The sequence below is a fragment of the Cyrtonyx montezumae genome, unplaced genomic scaffold (genome assembly GCF_038088225.1).
Source record: "Cyrtonyx montezumae isolate F1298 unplaced genomic scaffold, pur_monq_1.0 scaffold_17, whole genome shotgun sequence".
NCBI classification, from domain to species: domain Eukaryota; kingdom Metazoa; phylum Chordata; class Aves; order Galliformes; family Odontophoridae; genus Cyrtonyx; species Cyrtonyx montezumae.
In genome coordinates, this window is record NW_027071903.1 from 1,180,455 (window position 1) to 1,203,538 (window position 23,084).

At 35.5% G+C, this 23,084-nt stretch overlaps 1 protein-coding gene across 2 annotated transcripts in view; it reads right to left on the reverse strand.

The window, feature by feature from the left end:
• Window positions 1-23,084, reverse strand: part of CDH13 (cadherin 13) — a 427,603-nt gene that overhangs the window by 229,429 nt on the left and 175,090 nt on the right. For both annotated transcript variants that reach the window (XM_065733108.1, XM_065733107.1), the window contains exon 4: window positions 17,830-17,946. In XM_065733108.1, the coding sequence (XP_065589180.1) occupies window positions 17,830-17,946 (117 nt within the window). The remainder of the gene's footprint in view (window positions 1-17,829; window positions 17,947-23,084) is intronic.

The window sequence follows — 23,084 nt, forward strand, 5'->3', positions numbered from 1 at the left end:
CCTGCATTAAACTGGATTCTCATTTAGAAAGAAAACTTCATATATTTTTAAAAGCCTCCTACAGAAATCATCTAGAAACCTCTTAGCACTTTCAAGAATATTGGAAAGAACTGCACAACTGCTTACTTCTTGGCTCCAACAGACTATAAGATTATAAAGAGGATTTATTGATAGCTCTTCGAGAATAAATAAAAAACCACACAATAAAACATCATGTTAACTTTGTGTGATTAATTACATTGTATTTAAAGTGTAAGGCAATCTCTTTGATTAAGAAACCTTATACAAGTATTCATCCAAATCAATATCTTGTCGATCCCCCCAAGCATAAAGTGCCTCTATGTCGGATAACATGGATTCTCAAAAACATTTCCCTGTCTCCGAAGTAATTTGATAAATCAAGGCTTTCCTGGATCCTTCAGTCTCTACTAAAAAAAATACTGCACAATAAGAAGTTATATTCTCCCAATCAACGTTATCTACTCTTGAAAAATGCTCCTACGACAAGAGGAAATAAATTTACCAACTCATTATTCAGTAAAAACTCGGGTAACATTGTATTTTCTTTAAGAACATAGAGGAACAAATGCATATGTGATATACATATGTATATGTAGTATATATGTAAATGGTATAACATAAAATTATTAGAAATCAGTTTAAACTGCTGTTTCTTTACCTATAGATAAATAATGCCAGAGTTTGAGATGATCCTTACAGGCAGCTCTACCCTGAAACAAATACTATTTTTTACTATATGCTGTTTGGAAAATGATGTTCTAAGCAACCTAATACCTAACAAATGTTACTGTTATCACATACACCAGGAAAGAAAAAAAAAAAAAAAAAAAAAAAAAAGAAAGAAAGAAAAAAAGAAAAAAAGGAAAAAAAAGCTCTTTGAAAGCTCTTTCATATCCTCAAAAACATTTTTCTTGGTCACTTTTTTATCTCATTAAGACTGAGCTTTTCAACCTTCTGGGAAATTTAGTCTACCAAGATATAGTTTATGTCTTTTCACAACAATTACATTTTCAATAAAGACAACATTTTATTATATCTAACGATGTAGAAAATTTATATATCCTAACACCTTAATGTAACAGTTGCATTTTCAGACTCCTGTCACTGGCTATTAACTAAATACTAGCATTCAAGGAGAACCCATATAATATAAAGAATACAGTTCTGATCATGGGGTTGAATAAAAATTACTTTTGAGAGGAAAAAAACAGAAGGTAAATATACACGAGGTCTTATAATAAAGGGTTTGATTTTGCCTAGTGTTTGCCTGAAGCTAAGAAAAAAGAAACCAAGGCAGAAGAAACTGTTTGATATTTTTTTTAATAAAAGCATCAGTACTTCTGATAAACTTGCTAGACTGCATTATCTGAAGAATTTATCAGTTATCAATACATAAAACTAAATTATACCTATTCTAGAATTGTTTTGTTTGGTTTTTTTTTTCCAAAGAAGGAAACATGACAATACATTCTTAGGCTTTTTAATCCACTTGTGACTAAATCCAAGACAGATTTTGTTTTCCTATCTGAAATAACATTATCTTTTCTAACTGTGAAAAGTGAGATGATTTCCAGTCACATGCAATCGACTACAAAAATATTGCCTAATTTTTAAAAAAAACAAGAATAACAACCAAAAACCCCAACCAATTCATAGCTAATGTTAAGGGCTCAACTTTGGTGGATATTGGTCTTGCTTCTAAGGATTTCTAAGGCTTAGGAGTCATGGAAGTTCTGTCATAAACATCAGAAGAAGGTAAAGCAATTCTGAACCTGTCCTAAGTCCAGCAGCTCAAACCTGCCTAGTAGAAATGACTCTGGTACAGGGTGACCCTGCTACTTTTAGAGGCACATCAGGATGAAGCACAAAAGCTGCAGAGCTGTGCCCTGGTAACACTTGGCACTACTTGGAGTGTTGAATGAATGAATGCTGGTGCAGTGGCTCAAGCCTGCAGGGCGTTCTGCCTCTCACCAATCAGAAACACGAAGCTGGAAGGTGGTCTGCAATGAGCAAATGGTTTTTTAATGGGTTCCTTAATTCACACAAATCAGTGTTCTACTTCAGTATGAATAACAAACATGTAATCCATCTTAAAGTCATAGACCCCAAATAGAGAGAGAACTGCAGGTCTCCATCAGCATTTTAAAATGGCAAAATATACAGCAGAAACTTCCCTACCTCTACTGTGCAGAGAGAGCATTCAACTATATTGTGATCTAAGTAGCCACAACTACTCTGAGACTCAGTTTTATACCTTACTCAAACCTAGCCAAAAATGAAGCCTTGGGCTTGCAGCCACAAGGCACTAGCTCACAGATGATTCGCAGAAAGGGAAATCCCTTTTAAAAATCTCTAGTTTAATTATAATGCCGTGTCCACTTCATACTAACCAATTCCTTCTCATACTGACATTATTAGGAAATAATCAATAGTCACCCGTGGCCACATCTGATTTCAGATACACAAACGTAAATCCAAAATATACCAAGTTTTCATAGACCTTTCTTCAACTCAGTGTTAACACACAACACAACCCACTTTTTATCAGTCTCTATAGGATTAGATTGTTTATACAATTTAGGACCACTGTTTTTTATGCAATTAATTGTGGTCTCCCTCTATTAAACTGCAGTTATAAAATGACAAAACAACTAATGATAACAATGTGTGCTATTTCTAGTACTGCACCTGAATTTATTCTTACTGTACTCTTGATATGTTAACTTCCATACTGCACTTTCAGGCAAAAAGAAATGTATCTTGAATATTAGTGAACCTAACAAAAATAGAATCAAAGCACTCGGATATCCTCCAAATAATTTTTGACACGTAGAATGATGAAGGCATAAGAGCACATCTAGATTCACAGAGAATTCAGTAACAGAATATATCTGAATTTCTGTTCTAATTTAAGAGAAATGTAAGACCAGTAAACAAGCTGTACGGATAAGTAATGAGGTAAAACAAACCTTTAGATTAATGAAGCAGGATAGTTTCCCCAGGATCAGACTTCTTTGTTTAATTTTTACTGAGAATTAAGGCTGCAGGCATACAATCAGAATTCTCAAATAAAACTAAAGAATTATTTAATGGTATTAGTAGCTATTTTTCACGCATTAGTCAACAAAACATCATGGAGTTGGAAAAAATAATTTAACAAGGTCTACTAGTTTCATTAATAATGAGAATCACCTTAGTATGTATGTTTCTATAGCTACAGTTATTGTGTCTAAGATACAGAACATCTTAAAACATTTCCAAGTTTATCAGCTATTAAGAAAACACAGAATGTTTTGAAACTGATATTTAGAAAGAACGATGAAGTCTTTTCAATTATAAATGATTCATTTCAACATCAGCCAAAGAAATCAATAGGCAAGGGAACACATCTCCTGTCAATTAGTACTAGTTCTCTAGACTTACCACTAGCATTTCTTAGCAATCTTCAATTGACAACTCAGTGTATCAGCCTTAAACTAAATGTACAGACCACCATAACAGTTTAAACATGACAGAAATTTAAAGCCATACACCCCCAGTGTGTCCAGTTAAGACAATGTGTATATTCCCATTACAACCACAGGTCTAAAGAGTGATCAGTCATTTGATTGCATTGCTGTCTTGTCACAGTTCTGATATCCTGCACCAAAACAAAGGAACCACAAGCACTTTAAAGCAGGATCTTTGGCATACATTTCTACTATACACTAACAAAACATAAATATTTATGGTGCTTAGATGATGTTAGACATTGTATTCTGTATACTTGACATTGTATATTCTGTATACTGAATTCTCCATTACCTACTACAGCACTGTATTTCACAGACATACAAACACATTACTGTTCTCTCACTCATTACACTCAACATCTGTATGCCTCCCTCATCCTTGGATAATAGGCCTAACATATATCTACAAAACAAATATTAGAAAGTGAAGTAGTTATATTTAGCCCCTCTCCAGTGCACAGCAAAGGAAAAAATTGGAACTGAAGCCTTAAATCACCCAAAATAAAATCCCAGCTTCAAATGACCCTAAACTCCAGGTCCAATTTCTGCCTGTTTCATGGTTCAGATATTAGGACAATTTCACCTGAACACATTGTGTATGTCAGAATGACAACAGAGGCATGAATAAAGTTAGGAACCAAATTAAATTGCAGTAGCCTTCAACAGGATTGTACATTTCTTCTTTATGAGTGACTCTAGGAACCACACAACATTTGGCAGCATCCAGGACTTCCCCACAGGATTTCTGGGGCACACTCAGGGAATTTTACTCAATGCAGGATGGAGTAGCTCTTATTGACCACTGTGTTTTCCTACTTATTTCAATATTCAGACAATATAATCTTTCCTTTTACAGTAGAGCTGAAGTTGACAAAACATTCATAAATGTCAGAAGAAATAACTGTTTAACTCCATTCTCTAATTGTGGATTACCTGTCTTCACGGTGAAGGAACTGAGGCACCTAGATTTCACTGAAATATGGGTCTCAGTAACCTAAATCTCACTGCATTCAGAAACAGCTTTTTATTTCTAACATTGCCTACATGCTTTTGAAATGCGAAATGACTCTATAAATAATAAAGTGGTATTTGAATACAAATAATACATCAGACATTCTCACCCTTTCTCTCTGCTCTCCTGATGCATTCACAAGACAGAAATTGTATCTAGAACAAAAAAAAACTTAGACTTGAGATGGCTTGTGAGAGTATAGAAAAGCAATGGAAGCATGTGTGCATCTACATTATGATCTTCTTGCAGTTTGCCATCTTCATGAAGAGCAGAAAAATTAAAATGCTATTCAATGACAAATCATGGATAGCAAATCAAATAGGAATAGTGGAGGCTCAGCCCCAGGATCCATATGTGCCTATGACCAATAACAACTCACACCAATGACAATTTCAATTTTATTTTTCTCACCAAAAGAAGCCATACCCTCTTTGCAGCAATGCCCAAGTAAGGCTTGTTGATTAGTTTTATAAACACCTTTGGCTCCTTCAAAGATCTTAATACATTCATGAGCAGTGATTTCCCTTCAGAAGAGTCCTGTTGACTAAGCACTTCATGCTGTTTGTTGGCTATTTGCTAGTCACACAGGTAAAAAACAAAACAAAACAAAACAAAATATCTCCTGACAGTGAATTTATGACTGAAACCAAAACCAAATCCTGCTACTACATCAAGACCAGGCTGGATGGGCCACTGAGCAGCCTGGTCTAGAGGAAGGTGTCCTTGCCTATAGCAGAGGGGTAAGAACTAGATGATTATCAAGGCCCTTTCAATACAAACTATTCTATGATTCTATGATTATTTGCATTTCTCCAGCTTTTCAACACAATACTTAATTGCTTTTAAAGCTACCGCATAAGGACTCACATGACTCAATACATGAGCAGCAGGGAGCTCCACCTCGAGAAAAGGACAATGGCAACAATGGCAGCCAAGCTGTGTTCAGCCTCTAGATCTCTGCTTCAAAAAGCTGATTGGAACTTCACGCTCTAATTCTAAAAATATAATTAACCCTGACAGTCCAATGGTAAATTTAGAAAGAGTTCTTTTGAAAAGTGAAGAACAAACTTTCTGGCTCTTCTGCACCGGAAGAGCACTGGTACTATTGCACTAGAATGGAAAAACACAGCATTGTATGTGTCATTTAGTATATATTTTCTTGATATTTGAGACATGTTTTAATGTGCACGGTAATGATAAGTGATAGTTGGACTGTATGGCCTTAGAGGTCTTTATCAGCTTTAATGATTCTATGATTCTATATAAAACATTTACGATCTGTGAATGTGCTTAACAGGTTCCCAGAAATAAAAAATTCTTCAAGATCAGAAAGTTTTCTGTCCAAAAATACAGTCAAAATCTTGTTGCTTATCAATGAGAAAGCAAAGAAGACATTCAGCAGATAACATATTGAGAGCTCATCACAGGTATCTGTGAACCAAGCTTGTTACTTGGTACCTGGCAGTCTTGAAGTCACCAATCTCTGTGGAGACTTTCATTAAGAAAATAATAAAAATCCCTATAATCAATATTCTTCTACCATAGAATGTCCTTCATCAGTTTTTCCCTAAGGTGAACAGCATCCTTTCATTTAGTTATTTATTTATTTAGTTAGTTAACTTTTCTCATTAAGAGGCAATTATAATGCTCCTTTTTCCCAAAGACTGACTGCATCATAAATGTATGCTTTATAGTTTCAAGGATTTATTAAATAAGAATTAATACAAAATCTTCATAATATAATAGATTGCTAGAATTAAGTAATAGTACTATATGGTATGTGGGTGTTATTTTAAAATTTAATTTAATTTCAAAATTAATAAAATATGTAACAAAATCTATAACATAAATTATTTTTCATGTTCCAGTGACCCATTGCAAATTTAGACTTAAAAGCCCAACAGTAGAGTAGTATTAAAGAAGTTATTATGTTTTCATATTTACACAGTTTCAGCATGCTCTGTATCGTTCATTAATTTTAACTGGTGAAAAAATTCACATAGATCTTTATATGTCCACTCATACGTAGTGACTTCATCATTGCTCTTCTAATATGCTAAATGCAACCCCTAACCCAACATGGAGCAACAGCTCTTCAGTACATTGAAGGATTCATGTGTTGAGTAGAAAATAATCTGTTGAGGAAAGCCTAAACAGTTCTGGTTTTGTTCTTGTTGCTCTGGTGCCCTAAAAATCACCCCACACCATTTAGATGATCAAGCTCTCTCACGCATTTTAACCCTACTTTCTAATTTCAACTAAATTTTACCAAAAAACACCTAAAGTTTCTAGAAATTCTATTAAAATTGTAGCCATTTCATGGCAAGAAGATGCATTCACACCGGCAGAAAAAGAAGGAAGAGTATTCATTTTGCCTCAACGCATTCATTCTCAGTGAGATTGGCTGCAGCACCACAATGTGCTTTCTCTCACCCAGTTGGAAATGACAGTAAGTAGAAAATAACACTGGCAGAGCTGTGGGGACTGTGGGGTGATTTAGGGTCACCATGCTTGAGGTGTTATCACAGGTAAGAAGATTTGCGTTCATTGCAGGAAATGAATATTTGCAAGAAACCAGCCTTCATTGCTTCAATCGATCATGGAAATACTTTAATATATTGTAGATCAGGTCTGGACATGAATTTTTTAAATTAATATAGCCCCTGAATTCAACTTCTATCCACACTAAGCTACATTCACATTTCCTGTTTTTTAGCAATTCTAATAAGTAAAAAAGTATTAAGACACATGTTATTGGATTACAGGGTCACTACCACTTTCAATTTCTGGATGTCATTGTTGTACAGATTTTTATTATCAAAATCCATTCTCATGTCCTGTAAGCTCAACTGAAAATGTAAGCTTAATGGTTTCTTCAATGTGTAGTAAAAATGAAAAGCAGAACTTCAGAAGCAGCGTGAAAATACTTATGATATAGGAAAGATAGCCAAATTCAAATATTGATTAAAACCATATTTTCCAAGATACTTCAATAATTTTCCCTATAAATATAATTAAATTTCCCAAGACAGCTGACTGATAAAAGGTCTTTTCTACCAAGCTGGGAGAATGTATTAGTTTCAGTGTGCTTAAGGTTAGATATCACTGCACAATGATACAGAAAATGTTTGGTATGTACTTAATACATTGATATTCCATGGAAGCCCTGACTGATAAAGACAAGCTTATGATGACTTCTGCACCTCATCTTAAACTGAAATTCACTTTAAACAAAATGCTAAAATATTGTGTCCAAAAAAGGTACAATTATTTAAGCTTTTGTAATTCTGAAAAAATCAATTTAATTTACCTTCTCAGAAATATGAGATGCTGTAATAGAAATACAACAGGGAAATAAGATTTGGAGGAACAACAACGTTACTGACACCTGTTGACCTAAGAGCAGATGATGTCGATAGACCTTCAGTAGAATCAGTGTGTTCACAGAAGCATTTTATGGATTAAAATGAGATAAAGAGCACCTGCAAACCAATGCATTGACCAAGAACGGAGTCCAAGAGAGTCTTGATATTTATATATGTACTCATTTGTTTATATGCATTTCTGACTATGTATGTGCATATAGATCCAGTAGAGAAATTTATGAATATGTGCATATAAACCTAATAAGGGGAACATGATTCCTGTATTTAAATTCAAAATATAGATATTCCAGCAATTGTACGATTTCATAGATGGTCTCAGAAAATTTTAAGAATATGATAGAAAATCAAAAATCAAAGCTCTTGCTAATCTCATTACAGAACATTGGTAAGCAGGTTAATCTGCAAGTGCAGACATCTGAATATTCATTTGCCTTTATTTAAGCAACATTTCAATGATGGGAAGTAACTCTTCCTCTTTTTTGACGTATTTTAAAGAAAGCAGAGAGGTCAGACTAGAATGTTCATTTCAAAAGACAGGCAAAAGGAAATTGAAGATTTTAATTCAACAGTGGGTTGGTGATTACAATGAAATAATTCCTACTTCTTAAGTATTTGACCCTGAAAGAAAAATAGGTCAATAGAGCAGAGTAACATTTACTTCAAAATGACATATTATTAACCATGGTAAAAGACATCAGCTGGTTTAAAATAAGGTAAGGGAAAAAGAATGTGTCCTCATTACACACTTAAAGGTACAAAGACACAAAAGTCATTTCATTCCTATATGCTACAGATGACTTAGTTCTCTTCTCAATTTCGCAAATAGGGCTGTGAACTAAGTGGTAAAGATAATTAACCAGAAAGGTTAAAAAAGAAATTCGCCCTTATAAGGCAGCTGGAAAAAAGAATAGCAAAATCTTGTGAAGGAAAAGAAAAATGTTTAGTGATCTGAAACACAGCTGTCATTGTACATGTTAGCACCACACTCACCTACGCTATTGATCTGTTACTATACAGGAGAAAATGTGAGAGAAATAAATGCATAAGAAAAATTATCCATGCATAATAAAACCAAGAGCAAAACACAAAAGGGTTATAATTAGTCATCATCGAAGAGATCCAACAGTTAGTCAGAAGGAAAAGAATGTCTGGTGTTCTCTGTGTGACAGCTGTTTACTCCACCTTGCAGATGAGCCATACATAATGCATACCATTTTTCCTTTTGGAAGTACTCTGCCAACCATCTTTTCTTGGTGTCACTTTAACAAGCCACAGGTAGTAATATCAGATTTATCTCCAGTCCAGTCCACAAAATGTCTTTAATAAAGTCTTTCTTTAATGTAAGCATTGAGGTTGACAGTATGACAGTATTTAGCTTGTAAATTGGCAGGGATAAGTTATTTTTCTTTCTAAAATGTCATTCATTTGGATATTGCTTTATATCACACTACCAACTTGCTACTGTCAGACTTTTCATAATAGGAAACAAAGGGAATGAGGAGGAAAAATGAGCGGATAGGGAAGGGACAGTATTCAGGTAACAAGCAGATGAAACTCAAATCAGTCAGAAAATTCACAGTTATCAAATATCTTAATTGCTTTGAAGGATGCTCTATGGTGATGTTCTCTCCACTGAGTTCAGTATTCTGTAGATCTCCTTTCTAATAATATATTAACACAGCACACTGCTCTGTAATGCTGGAAAAGTCTTTTGCATTTGTTATACTACTTAAAAGGAAGTATTACGGTAAGTAGATTTGTAGGAAGCAATTCTACAAATTAAAGGTAACAAGCAAACAGAAATCCTGGATCCAAATATCCTGTTTTATCAACCTGAGATTACAAAATTAGGCCCTATATCTTGTTAAGGTTAAATGTGACATGGTTGAAAATGCAGAGATCATTATATTGATCAAAGGAAGATGTTCAATGAGAAAACAGCTTTTTCAAGCTGGACAGAATCAGTGTTTATTTCAAATAACTGAAGTAAATCAAGACTGAAAATTCAAGGTGGATACTGAAAACTTTCCACTAGTTCCAGTCAGGACATAGACTCATCTTGGAAGACTGCAAAGATGAAAACTGATCAAAATGAAACAAATCAGTGCGGATTCACACAAATCATGGAGAAACAGGTTAAGAAATAGCAACTGAATAATTTATTCTGCGTCCCCGCAGGGGACTTTGTGACTGCTTTTGTCATCAGCATTCCCTGTTCAAGGTATGTTCAGTAAGACCAAGTAAAGAATAGCACTTAAAATGTAAGTCTTAAAACAGGAGTTTGAGTCAAGAAAGCTAGAAAGGAGATGGAGTTTAGGAGAACTTCTAATATGTTTCTAATATATTATTTAAGATAATAATAAGAAAAAAAAAAAACACCACCACTATGGAACAGTATGTATCTGGGCATCATTAGATGATACAGGTGTTGCATTTAAAAATAATTCAAACACCCTTCCCTGTAAACATGAATCTAAAATTCCATTTATGTATGAATGAAAGTTTAGTTATCAGGGTTTTACTTTTCACATATGTAGTTTATTGGCAAAGGCTCACTCTTCCCCCCCTACCTTAATCTGCAGCTCAGTTTAAGATATTAAATTCTGAGACCAAAGTTAACTCAAACAATGGCACTGTTAAACTGTGGTACACTTTGCTAAAAAACTTTAGAGCATAAAATCTCTTCTCTTCAGTGCTTCACTTCAGGTCATTAGCATGATTTATTGCATAGAAGGAAATTAGGAACTGAATTTTCAATATTGGGAAGAAAGTTTAATTCCATCATTCCTGTAGAACATCTGTATCTCCAACAAAGCTTGTAACCATAGTAACTAGATTTGAAAATATTCCTCAAACAGTTAAAAATAATTTTATCCATATTAATGACACAAAAGAATGAAAAATATGATAGTAAATTCTAATTTTCCAGCTTTTGAAAGCATCTGCTGTGCAAGAATGACTCTTCTAGAATTTAAGTAAACAAGAGCATTTTAAAAAGATTCCCATTAAATTTTTTTTACTTAAAGAGAACAAATGTATTCTGTCGGAATTATTTGCGTGACTATCAATATTTTAGAAAAGGAGAAGTTTAAAGAGGGACCTGTCAGAAAACTAGGTGTATTTGAAATATTGTTTGCATCTAATGGTTTGTTGGGATATCAAATACATACTCTCTATTGAAAATTAACATGCTGTAGTTTAATAGTTCATATACTTGCACTGAAAGCCTTTTAATTTAATGGAGTGCTGTGCATTTCATTACATTCATTGCTGAGGTGGGATGGTATTTTTCCATGAAGACCAAAAATGTGCCATCCCTTCAGGAAAGCCACAGATTTCATCACATTATACTCCAGCATCTCCAGTAGCCCACACAGGTCCAAATCAACAGGTTATTATATGTTTTCAAGATCTCTAGAATTGAAGGAAATGTCTTGGTGTCTTTTTTCCATGATCAGAAGACATATTATGCAATTGTGGTTGTATATTTATCACACTTGGAATTCCTTGCCCTCGAAGACTGGTAGAAATTAATTTGTCTTCTCTGAGGACCAAAAGCCTTTTCCCTAATCTTCAGACAAAAATGTATATCCATTCGTTATTATGTCAGTATTTTCCTTTGGCTTAAGTGACTGCGTACACTGTAGATTTAAATAAAGTACCATACCAGAATGAACAGAGTGAGCTCTGACATACATACTTAAGCCCAACCTACTAGTGTACACAATTAGTACTAGTCATGTACTAGTAACGTAACTCAATTTTTCTTGTAATCCCAATCTCTTCTGTAATTGAAATATAAAAAGATTTATTTCTTAAGACTATCCTTATTGCTTAGATGTATCTGTTTCAGACCTTTTCCCCATTTCTGCACAACTTTCCTCCACTGTCTTTGCTGTAGATTCTCATCTCTGGATGCGTCTTTTCCTGTGTAGATTGATAGACACATTTCTTCTCCACACTTCAGAAGAGCATTCTCCTTAAGTGCCACCAAATCTTGATGTAAGAAGCTGGAACAATTTGCACCTGAGCACTTCCAGTCTCTGAAAAATGTTCCCACCCTGCAATGTTTCCCAGGAGTCGATCATTCCACTATTTCTCTGATGGCACCGCTTTTACAGCTGTCACAGCCTAAATATTCTGGTCTCTGGAGAAGTCAGAATTCTTGCTGATAGACAATCCCCCTTTTCTGAGGATCCTCTTTGGTATAACCTGATCATTTATATCTGATGTGGTGATTACATGAACACATAAAAAAAAAGGATATTAAAAAAAATAATTTCAAAGATACAGAGGAATTTTCTGATACAGCTCAGACATAACTCTAGTTTGTTAGTGAGGAATTTGTTCTCCTGTTTCTGCATTGCTTTTTGTAAAAGACAAAGATTCCAAACAAGAAATGAGATTCAGCTGGTAAGGATCCACACATCTCTCTTGGTTCTGGAAAGGTATTTTGGTGTATCTCTATTCTTCAAATCATTCTGTTATCTGTCAGTGTACACCATTATCTTCCAGACTTGGACAGCAATCTCCTTTCACCAATTCCTTCTGTTTCCTCTCACATTTTCTTCCAAGTCTTCCAGTAGAAGAAATACACGTCTCAATTCAGTTTTATTCCACTGGGTGATCTTGTTCTGTGATGTCTTTTACATGTCCTCCTTGTAATCTACAATATTTCCCTCTAAAGTTCTCTTCAAAGATCTGTGGAACATCATCATGTCTCTCTTGTCTTTTATATCACCTTCTTTTCAAATTTTGCCTCAAGTTTGGCTTTTTTTTTACCCAGCTTCATCTTTAGTACTTCACACTCCTCTTCTGTGAAGCATATAATTTATCATATACAAAAAGCCTCAATCAGATATCCACTCAAAAATAATAAGCTTCCAGCAGCTTTTCCACCCAGTTATCTCCAGTTTCCTCTCCTTTTTAGGTTTTTCTATCACGGCATTAACAGACAAGCTGTGTTTTCAGTTTGCCTTGAATTCACAACTTGAAGGAGGAAAAAAACCACTCTCCTTAAATTCACGGCTTTGAAGAGGAAAAAAAAAAAACCACCCTGATCTTACAGATTTCTATTGTGTTTGATAGCTTGCATTACTTTCTTTCTTGAGATTAGATCAGTTCTGCCATCTAATTGTCATTTGGCAGCTTAACTGTCCATCAGCACAGATGAAAGTCAGGGAGCATATATATATATATATACACTCATATTTACTCATATAGATTTTCTAATATAAAGCATGGGAAAGCACCTGCCCCTCCTTTCACTTCCAGAGGTCAACATAAACAGTGAAGCAACAAAGAAACAAATTATATTACTGGCAAAAAAAAAACCAAGGTTTTGCATCTTCATCATTCAGTGGTTACTTCTTAACAGAATCTCTAATGTCCTTCTTTTTATCTTCAGGTGTTCAGCAATCATTAGAAGTTCAGCCAATTTTTGCAGAGACATTTAGAGCTTCCATATATTATGTTAAAACAACTACAAGTACTCCTTCTAATGAAGGGCATACCTTTAAATTAAACAATAGAATAATTGATTTATCATATATAAATCAATTAATCCATAGCAAATCATCATAATTACAGGATAATTCTGCATCCCACTGTTTTGTACTTCATTTGACTTGATGTGGACAGATAAAACGGAAGAGCAGCATATGGAGAGAGACTAAAAATTGCATATCATATCCCTGTGCTATACCAGCAAGAGCTAAATGAAACACATCAATAATAGTCAACGGTTGTAGTCTGGACCATCTGGACACATGGGCCCATAGTACCAAGAATGTATTAAAATATTTTCATCTCCTTATTCTCTCTCAGGAATGAAGGATAATATACAGCAGCTCAGATTTTGCTGAAAGGTGAGATTCCTTTACCTACAAGCACAGCACGCCTATGACAGTTATTTAACTAAGAGATCCCATAGCCAAGGGTGTGCAATGGCTAGGCAATACACTTATCCCTAAGTGGGTGTGCTAGAAAGTCATAACAGAAAAGAAAAGAGCCTCTACACATGTATTTCCTTGTTATGCTAAATACTGACTTGAAATTTTCTCATTAATTAAAACAATCCAGTATTTCAACTTATCTAGTGCACTCCTTCCCAAGTTATAGCAATTTGTTAAGACTATAATCTTAACGAATGAAATCCTCTAAAATTACCATAAATTTCTTTTTATGCTGATAATTCCTAGCTATGAAAAAATAATAATAATAATTTTCTCCCCTTGCTCTCCTAGTTTTGCACATCTGCCTTGCTTCCAACCAAGTGTTAATAAGCAGCTCAAATGCTGGCAGCTTCTGCAGTCACTTCCAAACAACCTTGTGCATTTTCAGGCAACATTGTGGTAGTGGGAGTTGGAAAACAGAAGGCAGCCAAGACAGAGGAATGAACTAAATTGGAAATTCTTCTGAAGTAGGTGGAAAAAAAGGAAAATAACATTCAGGGTGAATATGGAAACCTAACTTTCACTCTATACCGGGCAATAGCATCAAACAGAACAAGTCCTTTTAACCATCCCTATCCCACATTACATTCATTCAGAAAAGTTTTACATTTCTCATGGGCAGCAAGTATAACCTTGGAAGTATAACTTCAGAAGTATCATAAAGATGAGAGGGAAAACAAAACTTGTAATTATTTCTCATGCAGAAAGTGTGTGGTTATTTCAACCCACCTTTCTCACCACCCACCTCTCTCAGACACAAACTCTTCTTCACTTCCCCTGCATTATTTAATTTGAATTCCTAGTTCCAAAATGCTTCAATTGCTATGTTATATCACCTGAAGAACCTAATGTTTCTGGAAGATTACTTTAAATGCTGGAGTAAGAAATGAGCTTGACATGTTAAATATGCTCATGCAATTCCACTTCAGAAAATATGAAACAATGTGAAGATCCAACATTCATGGAATGCCACAGAGCTATTCCAGCCCTGAAACAGCACAGACAACTCCTGTATCCAGGGGACAACCCCTGACCCTCTATCAGGAGGTACAGTCCTCTGACGTGTTTGGATACTTCCTACAGCCACAGAAAGATAAAGTTACCTAACAGATGCTTTACATTTATCCATTACTTTCATAATTTATTTTCTACACCCTCTCAGAGGCAACTCATAGGAGAAGTCAACTTTCTGAGGTAAAATTATTCTGAAAATGACTGCACAGAGTTGGAACTAATTCGTTTCTCCTCACTATAATGCTTGACAGACTGAATCAGCCATGTTCATCCTAATAGGAAGCAAGTTCAATAATGTTCAGTATTATTTTTTTATTATACCCAAACAGCATATTCTTTCTCTAAATTTTACTCTTTAGTTTCCCTTCGAGATTTTGGCAGTGAAGATGAAGACACAGCAGTATTGGGTGATCAAAATACAATAAATGTAAATAGTTCCTATGACTAAACTTGTGGGTTCCTCTGTAGTTCACACAAATAGTATGCCTGCCCATGTCTGAAACAAAGTATTGCTCAAGCTTGGAATGGTTTATTTAAATGTTACATGTTCCTTTGCTGCAGTCCCTTCCAGAAGCCTCTGTATTTCATTTATATCACAGCTAAAGGAGTATGGAAGAAGTGCATTTCCATAGAAAACCACCAGAGTTCAGCTCAAGCTGATGTCGGCTCCTGGCTGAGTCACCCCCTTGCTCACAGGATTTGAGGAAGAGTACTCATCATAGTGGAGCCCAAGGCATGGGGTGAGTCCCTGTGAGCTCCTGCAGTATGAGAATCCCTGCCATTCACTTCACAGCAAAAGTACACAAGTGCTCAGCCATTAATACTGACAATTGCATGACGAAAGTATGATCCAGTCTGTTTGGACATTTACTTCCCTTTTATCTTTTAAATTCTCATATAACATGCAGTTATGCATCTTAGAAGCTTGTGATCACCACTCTCTATGTTTTCTGTTTTCCTCCACAGACTATAGAAACAACAATTACAAAAGAAGCCAGCAATGTCACCTTCAAGGAGCTTACTACAGACCAGAGAAATGGCAAAATTTAAGTTCAAGAATAACTGTGCTTCTCAGGTCCCACAGAAGTGCCCAGAACTTTTGCAAATTCATGAAGCTACAAACAATTCAGAATAAACTTCTAAAGTTAAATGAGAAAGATGATCAACCTTTTCTACAATTCATACAGGCTCAGTAACAAGTACATGGGTTGGGTGTCTAAGGCTCTCTGAACTACTCTACAGTTCAGACTTCCTCACATAGTTTATAAAGCTCTTCCTCACATAGTTTATAAAGTAAGACATCAACAAAGACCTCAAATAATTAATTCTATTTTCAGCTTTCACTCCTACTGAATTATTTGAGGAACAATCCCTACATTCAACATCTTCAAGGATATAAACTTTTTTGTTTATGCCTTATTAAGCATTCAGTTACTAATTACTGCGGTTGACATAGAATATTTCGTTCCCTTTTTTAAATACCTCTGCAAGTTTCATCTCACTCATCACATATGCACTCTACATTATTCCACATAACAGACTATAGCCAAAATGGTAGTCTAGATACCTACACTGGAAATATACTGAAAAAAAAACATATTTAAAGGTTTAATAAATTGATGTCAGCTCAAATATTTCACGGAACTGACCATTTGTAGTTCCTATAATTTAATCATCAGTTGCAAAAAGGTATCTTAGGGCTTTTGAAAACAGACTGCCAGATGCTCAAACAGTTCTGTGTTTGTACATCATCCACCACACTTAACATGTGATTCCTAACTAGCACTTCAAGAATTGTAACAAATCAAGATGGCAAGATGCTAGAAAAACATTTGAGTACAAGTAGGACCAGATTCATCTCATTCTGCTTCAGAAACCTCAATTACTAGTGCAATCAACCTAAGCTAGCAATAAGAATACTTAATGGAGGCAATTCTAGAGAGCAAACCAGATTACCTGAGGAAAAAGGAGAATGAGTGGGAAAAACAATTACAAAAAAAAAAAACAAAAAAAAAAAAACCTGCATCTGTGTATAATAAACTATTCCAATTCTCTCCCTCCTTTAAAACTGAGCAAGAGAAGTTTTAAAAATTAATAGTTAATCACTAATATGTTAGCCAACATTATTTACTAAGATTCTACTCACTGTCAAACTATGAAACATGACATGAAGTTCAGAAATTGCTTTAAATAAATTACTGAGAGAAAGGAGAGAAAATTGTCAAAGATTATTCTTTCATTTTACTGAATGGAAAACAACCTCTCCTAATTATTAAACTAACTGATAAGGTACAAGCTGACTAAATTACACACTGATTGTAGAGTAAAATTCTGCCCTCGAGCTGTGCATTTAGCTCTCGTGATCCCATCGGTGGGATTTATGAACATACTCTGCAGCTCTATAGGCTGTTATGTCATTGTCACATCTATTAAAATTAGAGGAACACAGAGTTCCTGTTTCAAAACTGTCAGAATGCAAAATATATTCATGTAATTACAACTTCTGATGCCTAAATAACCATTTACACAGTTTTTGTATTTCACTTTGAATGATTTTGTCTTCCAGCTGTATACCTAAAGTTTTGGAAATCGAGTTGTTGGAATTCTAATTTATACGGTTTTCTGTTGCTGCAAGAACTCTCAATTTATTATCTAAAAATCAAACCAAAAATGTGTGCAAAGTCTTACCTAGTCTTTAGAGACAATAAGTGAATTTAGGTATGTGAACTTTGGATTTTTTTACATATACACCTCTTAAGGCTTAAGATTAAAAACAAGATAGTCCACACTACTCAGTAAATTATGCTTCATAACATTCCCAACCTCAATTTCATTTATGCAGTACAGATGGAAAAGCATTTAAAAAATTCCTTAAAACAGAATAAACATTACTTGATATCTGTTTTGTTTTGATCTTTTTGTAAACTTACCTTGCCAACTGCTCTGGGGAATGGTGGTCTTTGATTTTCTGGAATTAATATTGGAGTTGCCAGAATAGCCCGTTTTTGTCTTGGAATTCCAAGGTTGCCTTCTATCTTAAAGATTTCCTACAAAAGAAAAAGACAAATTGAACTAACAGGTTCTAGGATATACATTGTGTTTTCCAGGGATTAGTGATAACAATTTTAAACTGTAGGTTTACTCCACTTATGAAAGTAAGAGTAGACAATCCATATTCATTTTGTATTCCTTTAGACTAGACTTACACTCTGAGGACTGCTTAAATCATAAATCTTAAACAAGTTCTAGCTGACCTCAGATGCCAGCATGGGACCTTTAAAAACCCATATCTTAAATGTTGTAAATATTGTTTCTATTACCACATTTGAAGTTGCATCTAAACTCAGTCATTTCTCAGTCCACGCTTTCCAGCAACCAGAGAACTCAGAGGTGATTTGCCAAGGATGTCCCCAGCTGTTGATATCTTAGAAAGCACCAATCACTTGTAAGGTAGAAGTACACATTGTACAGCAAAGCCCAAGCATAACTTATAATATCATCTAGTGGGTTTCTTTTACATGGGGAAAACTTCATGCTACTGGATCTATACACAACCCCTCTTTTTCCCCACTACATTTTCTGGGCTATTTAGCTGCAGATGATGTAATTTAGCCCTTTATGTGCACTTTTCAGTGTCCTCTTGCCCCTTGGAAGCCCTATCCAACACACCTGTCTTCCCTTCCCACCTTTTCTCTGATCCTCTCAGTGCTTTCTCTGTGCATAAAGCACGGTTTCCCAGTGGACACCCTCTTCTATTTCTTATCCTATAGTTTCTGTAGATCTCTTCTCCAGCAGCTACCAAGGTCAGAACCAGCCTCTCCTCATCTCCCAGAACTCACACTTGGATACAGGCCCCATTCTAACAGAAACAACACACCAATCTGCACCGGACAGGGAATGAATATTGAAACTGTAAAAGGTTCATAACACCATTCAGATGATCACGAGTTTTGCAAAACAAATCACAGGTTGAATGAAACACCTGATTTCAAGAAGGTAGTTACATCACACCACATAGTTTTTCCTGTTTTCTTAATGCAATAAATTGTCCAATCAATTCTGGAAATCAAATTGTTGTTTTAACACTACTTTATCATCTAAGGACAGCTTCATCTCTTTGCTGTATATTTATAAAATGAAAAAAAAAAGGAATGTTTTCTTGATGATGCAATCTGAACATCAGTCAGGAACTCCTCAGGCTGCTCCTGCTGCCATCTGCATAGGAGCCTACCACCCACACTCCCACAGAGTGTATCCCTGCCAAAACACTGCTTTACATCTATGAGCTTTAGCGTGACTTTGCAAATTAGGTGACAAACAGTAACAAGCAAGTCTTCATCTGTCAGCTTTAGCCACGGTAAAGTCAAAGAGCAGTGAGAACAATTTTCATATTTCACAACCTGTAGAGGCTCACCTTGATTCAGAGTTCCCATCTCTCCCAAAGGCTTTGCCACTTCTCTCTACTCTTTGAGCCTAAGGGCACAAGGGTCCCTATTTTTGGCTTTCAATCCCTCTCCCAAAAGAACTTTCCCCAATAAAAATTCATCAGAAAGTTCAACATAAAAACACATGACGTATCAAATAAAAAGAGCTGAATTCTGTCCAGAGGCAAATGTGCAGAGCAGTAGGCTTTCAAAATCACTTACACTGTAAACACAGCAGAGAGTTTGGCTGGTGTGCATCTGTGATGCTGCTAAGTACAGTAAGAATAAATGACTACCAGTATGTGTAGGAAGAAATATCTGTTCCTTAGATTAGAAGCAGCAGTGCAGAACTGATCACAGTTCTGACTTACGGTAACTTCTATATTCATGGCTGCAATTCTGCTCAAGAAAGTGTTAAGGACGGACGACCTCTCAGATGCATTGTCACCATGAATGAGTATGACTCACTTAGATTTACATCTCATTATATCATATTTCTTCTTAGGCTAATTTGAGGAGTAAAAGGAATTTTCAGACTGCTCAATACCTAGATATCTCAAATTTTGGGAGTCATATACACTTACACATCTACAGAAGGTCCAAAAGTGGGAAAAAAAGTGAGTCTGTATTCAGTGAGTCAACACTGCAGTCATTAATACAAAGAAGCCAAGTTTCAAGGAAAGCATCAGGGTGGAAAGGCTTCAGGCATCCAAGTTCAGATTTCTGAGTAGGACGTTGAAACAAAATTATTTTTTAAAAATTAGTTTGTTACAATGGAAAAGAAAAAAAAAGCTTTTGAAGGTTGGGCGAAGAAATGTAAACACTTCTGTGGAGTACATTTCACACTGCTCATTCTTAACATCTTACCAGTGGCTTTTGAATACTTATTTCTTGCAGAGTTTTCTCTTCTTCATCATTCTGTGGCGCTAACTGTTGCTGTCAGACACAGCAACATGGCAACTGAGGGCTTGAGCCTCAATCAGTATATAAAACAATTTCAATTTCTTGTTTTCTATGTGCACTTAGCACCTGATTCAAAATTCAATACTCAGATTCCATTCAAGGGAAGTTGTTTGGCTTACATACGCATTTTAATTGAACTTGCCTTCATTTCTTGAAGAAATAAATTACGCTAAAATGTATAAAATTAAATATATATCCATAATAATAAACATGCATTTCTAAGAAGAGTGCATCTAAAGTAAAAATTGTTTACTTTTTTCTTAAACCAAAATAGAGAAGAATCCTACCATGCTTTTTATTTTTACTGTTTAATTACCTTGCCAGATCTGTGATCACTATGTTTCAGATCATTTTTTCCTGATTAGAATCCAACTGTAATTTCCTTATCCAATTCACTATTTCGTAACTAGCTTCTTAGACCCTATTTCTCATTTCATTATATTCTCTTTCCAGTCATTGTTTCGGTACTTAAAACAGCAGTAATTCAGAACCAAAGTGCTGATTTCACTGTCAACAAATCTTGACTTCCTGTTTGCATTAAGCAAGCAACAAACACGGCCACCTCATTTTTCTAAAATTTAGCTTAGTGATAAAAGTCGGTTCAGAGTTCCTCAGTTCCCTTGAGAACTCTCCAGTCTGGGATTTTGTAGTTGTTTTTTTTTTTAATGTTTCTGCCAGGGGTTCTTGGGGTCATTGCACCTCTTGAATATATGAACGAATGGCCCAGTCACTATCCAGCAGCTGGTACCATCACTCTTAGCAAAGAAAATTTTATTAGAACTTGTCATGGGAATAAGATGGCTGAATACTTATTGATTTGTCACAGTGAGGGTTGGAAGCATCACTGGAGTGGCAATCTGTAACCCACTAACTATGCTGACCAGAAAAGTGGTTGAGTTTCTTGCCATTTATTCTTTTTAGATACTAAGCCTGATGGACTAAAATAGGTGCGATCCCAAGTACCACTACAAAAAATAAACAAATATAAATGGATGCTAATTGTAAGACATTTTTTGCAGTATTCAGAGGTGTATCAATTTTTCTCCTAAACAATATTGCTGTATAGGATTGAAGAAAGTAGAACTGCGTGCAGATCAACTTCAAAGAAATCATTTCTATATACTTCACAGCTGAAATTTCAGATCCATGCTCTAACTGTTATATAGTGCTTCCTGATTGTTTTACATCTTATTTCTTTCATCAGCTCTGTCATTAACAGGAGTATAAGAGTTAATGATTTCTAAATCATACAAAAATATTCTCTCGTGTTTTTAATAATACAAAAAAAAAAAAAGAGAGAGAAGTGTGCTAATATTTATTTATAAGTTAAATAACAAATGTTTAAGTAAATAATTAACTCAATAAATAAAACTGAGATCTGGAAAGGTCAAAAGCAAATACAGAAACATCTGCTCAGAAACAGTCCTCGATGACTGTAAATGTCATCCTAAAATAACCCTCAAACTTTAAAAGAACAAATCCACCCAAAATCTGTTAAGAATACTCAGTTACTTCAGAGCATGTAAGCTTCTAGGCTTGTGAAGTGTGGATATGAGTAATGGAAATTGTTCAGGGAACTCAATGTATTTGTATGGGTGTTTCTAGCATTCTAGGACTGCACCTAAAGTAATACCCCTGATTATACTGTGTTGGCCCATGACATCAGATACGGATGTTGGTGGTATAGCAGTAGAGGTTGAACCTTCCCACCAATACATCATCTCATTTTTGTTACCCTGCAACAGATGGCAGCAGAGGGGCAGTGTGACAGAACGGAGTCTGTCATGGAAGCGTGGATGAAGCAATGGTGTGTCACTGAACTCCTCCATGTGAAAAACACTGCAGTCTTTGACATTCATGGTTACTTGCTGAATGTTTATAGAGACCAAACAGAAGATTCAAGCACAGTGAGGCAGTGGGTGGTGCATTTTAGCAGGGGCAACAACATGAAAGAATCTACATTCCAGATGGCCACACGTAGCTGTCACATCACCAGATGAAGAGCACCTCAATCCATTCAGCCAGGGAAAGTAATAGATTATGACCAGGGAATTGTGTATGGAGAAGATTATTGGCTTCAGTGCATTAGAAATGATGATTACAACATTGGAATAAGGTGAAGTTGCTCACACAAGAACAGAGGGAACTCCTTATGCAGGTTTCTTTAGGACCTATTAAGCAAATATGAGGCTGAAGTTCCCTGGATCACATCATTGCTGGTGATGAGATGCGGTGTCACCATTATGAGCCAGAAACAAAATGGCCACCCATGGAATGGCAGCATGTGAACTCCCCATAGAAGAAAAAAGCCAAGATACAGCCCTAAACAGGTACAATGGTGTGTGTTGCCTTTTGGGATAGGAAAAAGTGTAATCCTTCCAGATTCCTAGGGCCCAGACAAATCATCATCTCTGACCACTACATTGGTTCACTACAGGCTCCAACTTCCAGAATCAGGCCAGAGTAGTAGACAACCTTTATTTTGCAACACAGTAATGACAAGATCCATACCAGTTTAAAGACCATGGAGCAGTCACCAATTTTGGCTGGACTGTTCTGTTCCATGCACTTTACAGTCCAGATTTGGCCTCTTCCAACTTCCATCTGCTGGGACAGATGAAAGATGGACTGCATGGGTAACATTTTCCTAGAAACGATGCTGTGATAGCAGCTGTGAAACAGTAGGTGTCCTCTGCTGCTTTACAAGCACAACATGCAGGCTTTTGTTCATTGCCTGCAAAAAATGCATAGCTAGCGGTGGCAACTGTATTTAAAAGAGTGTTTTGTAGCTGAAAATT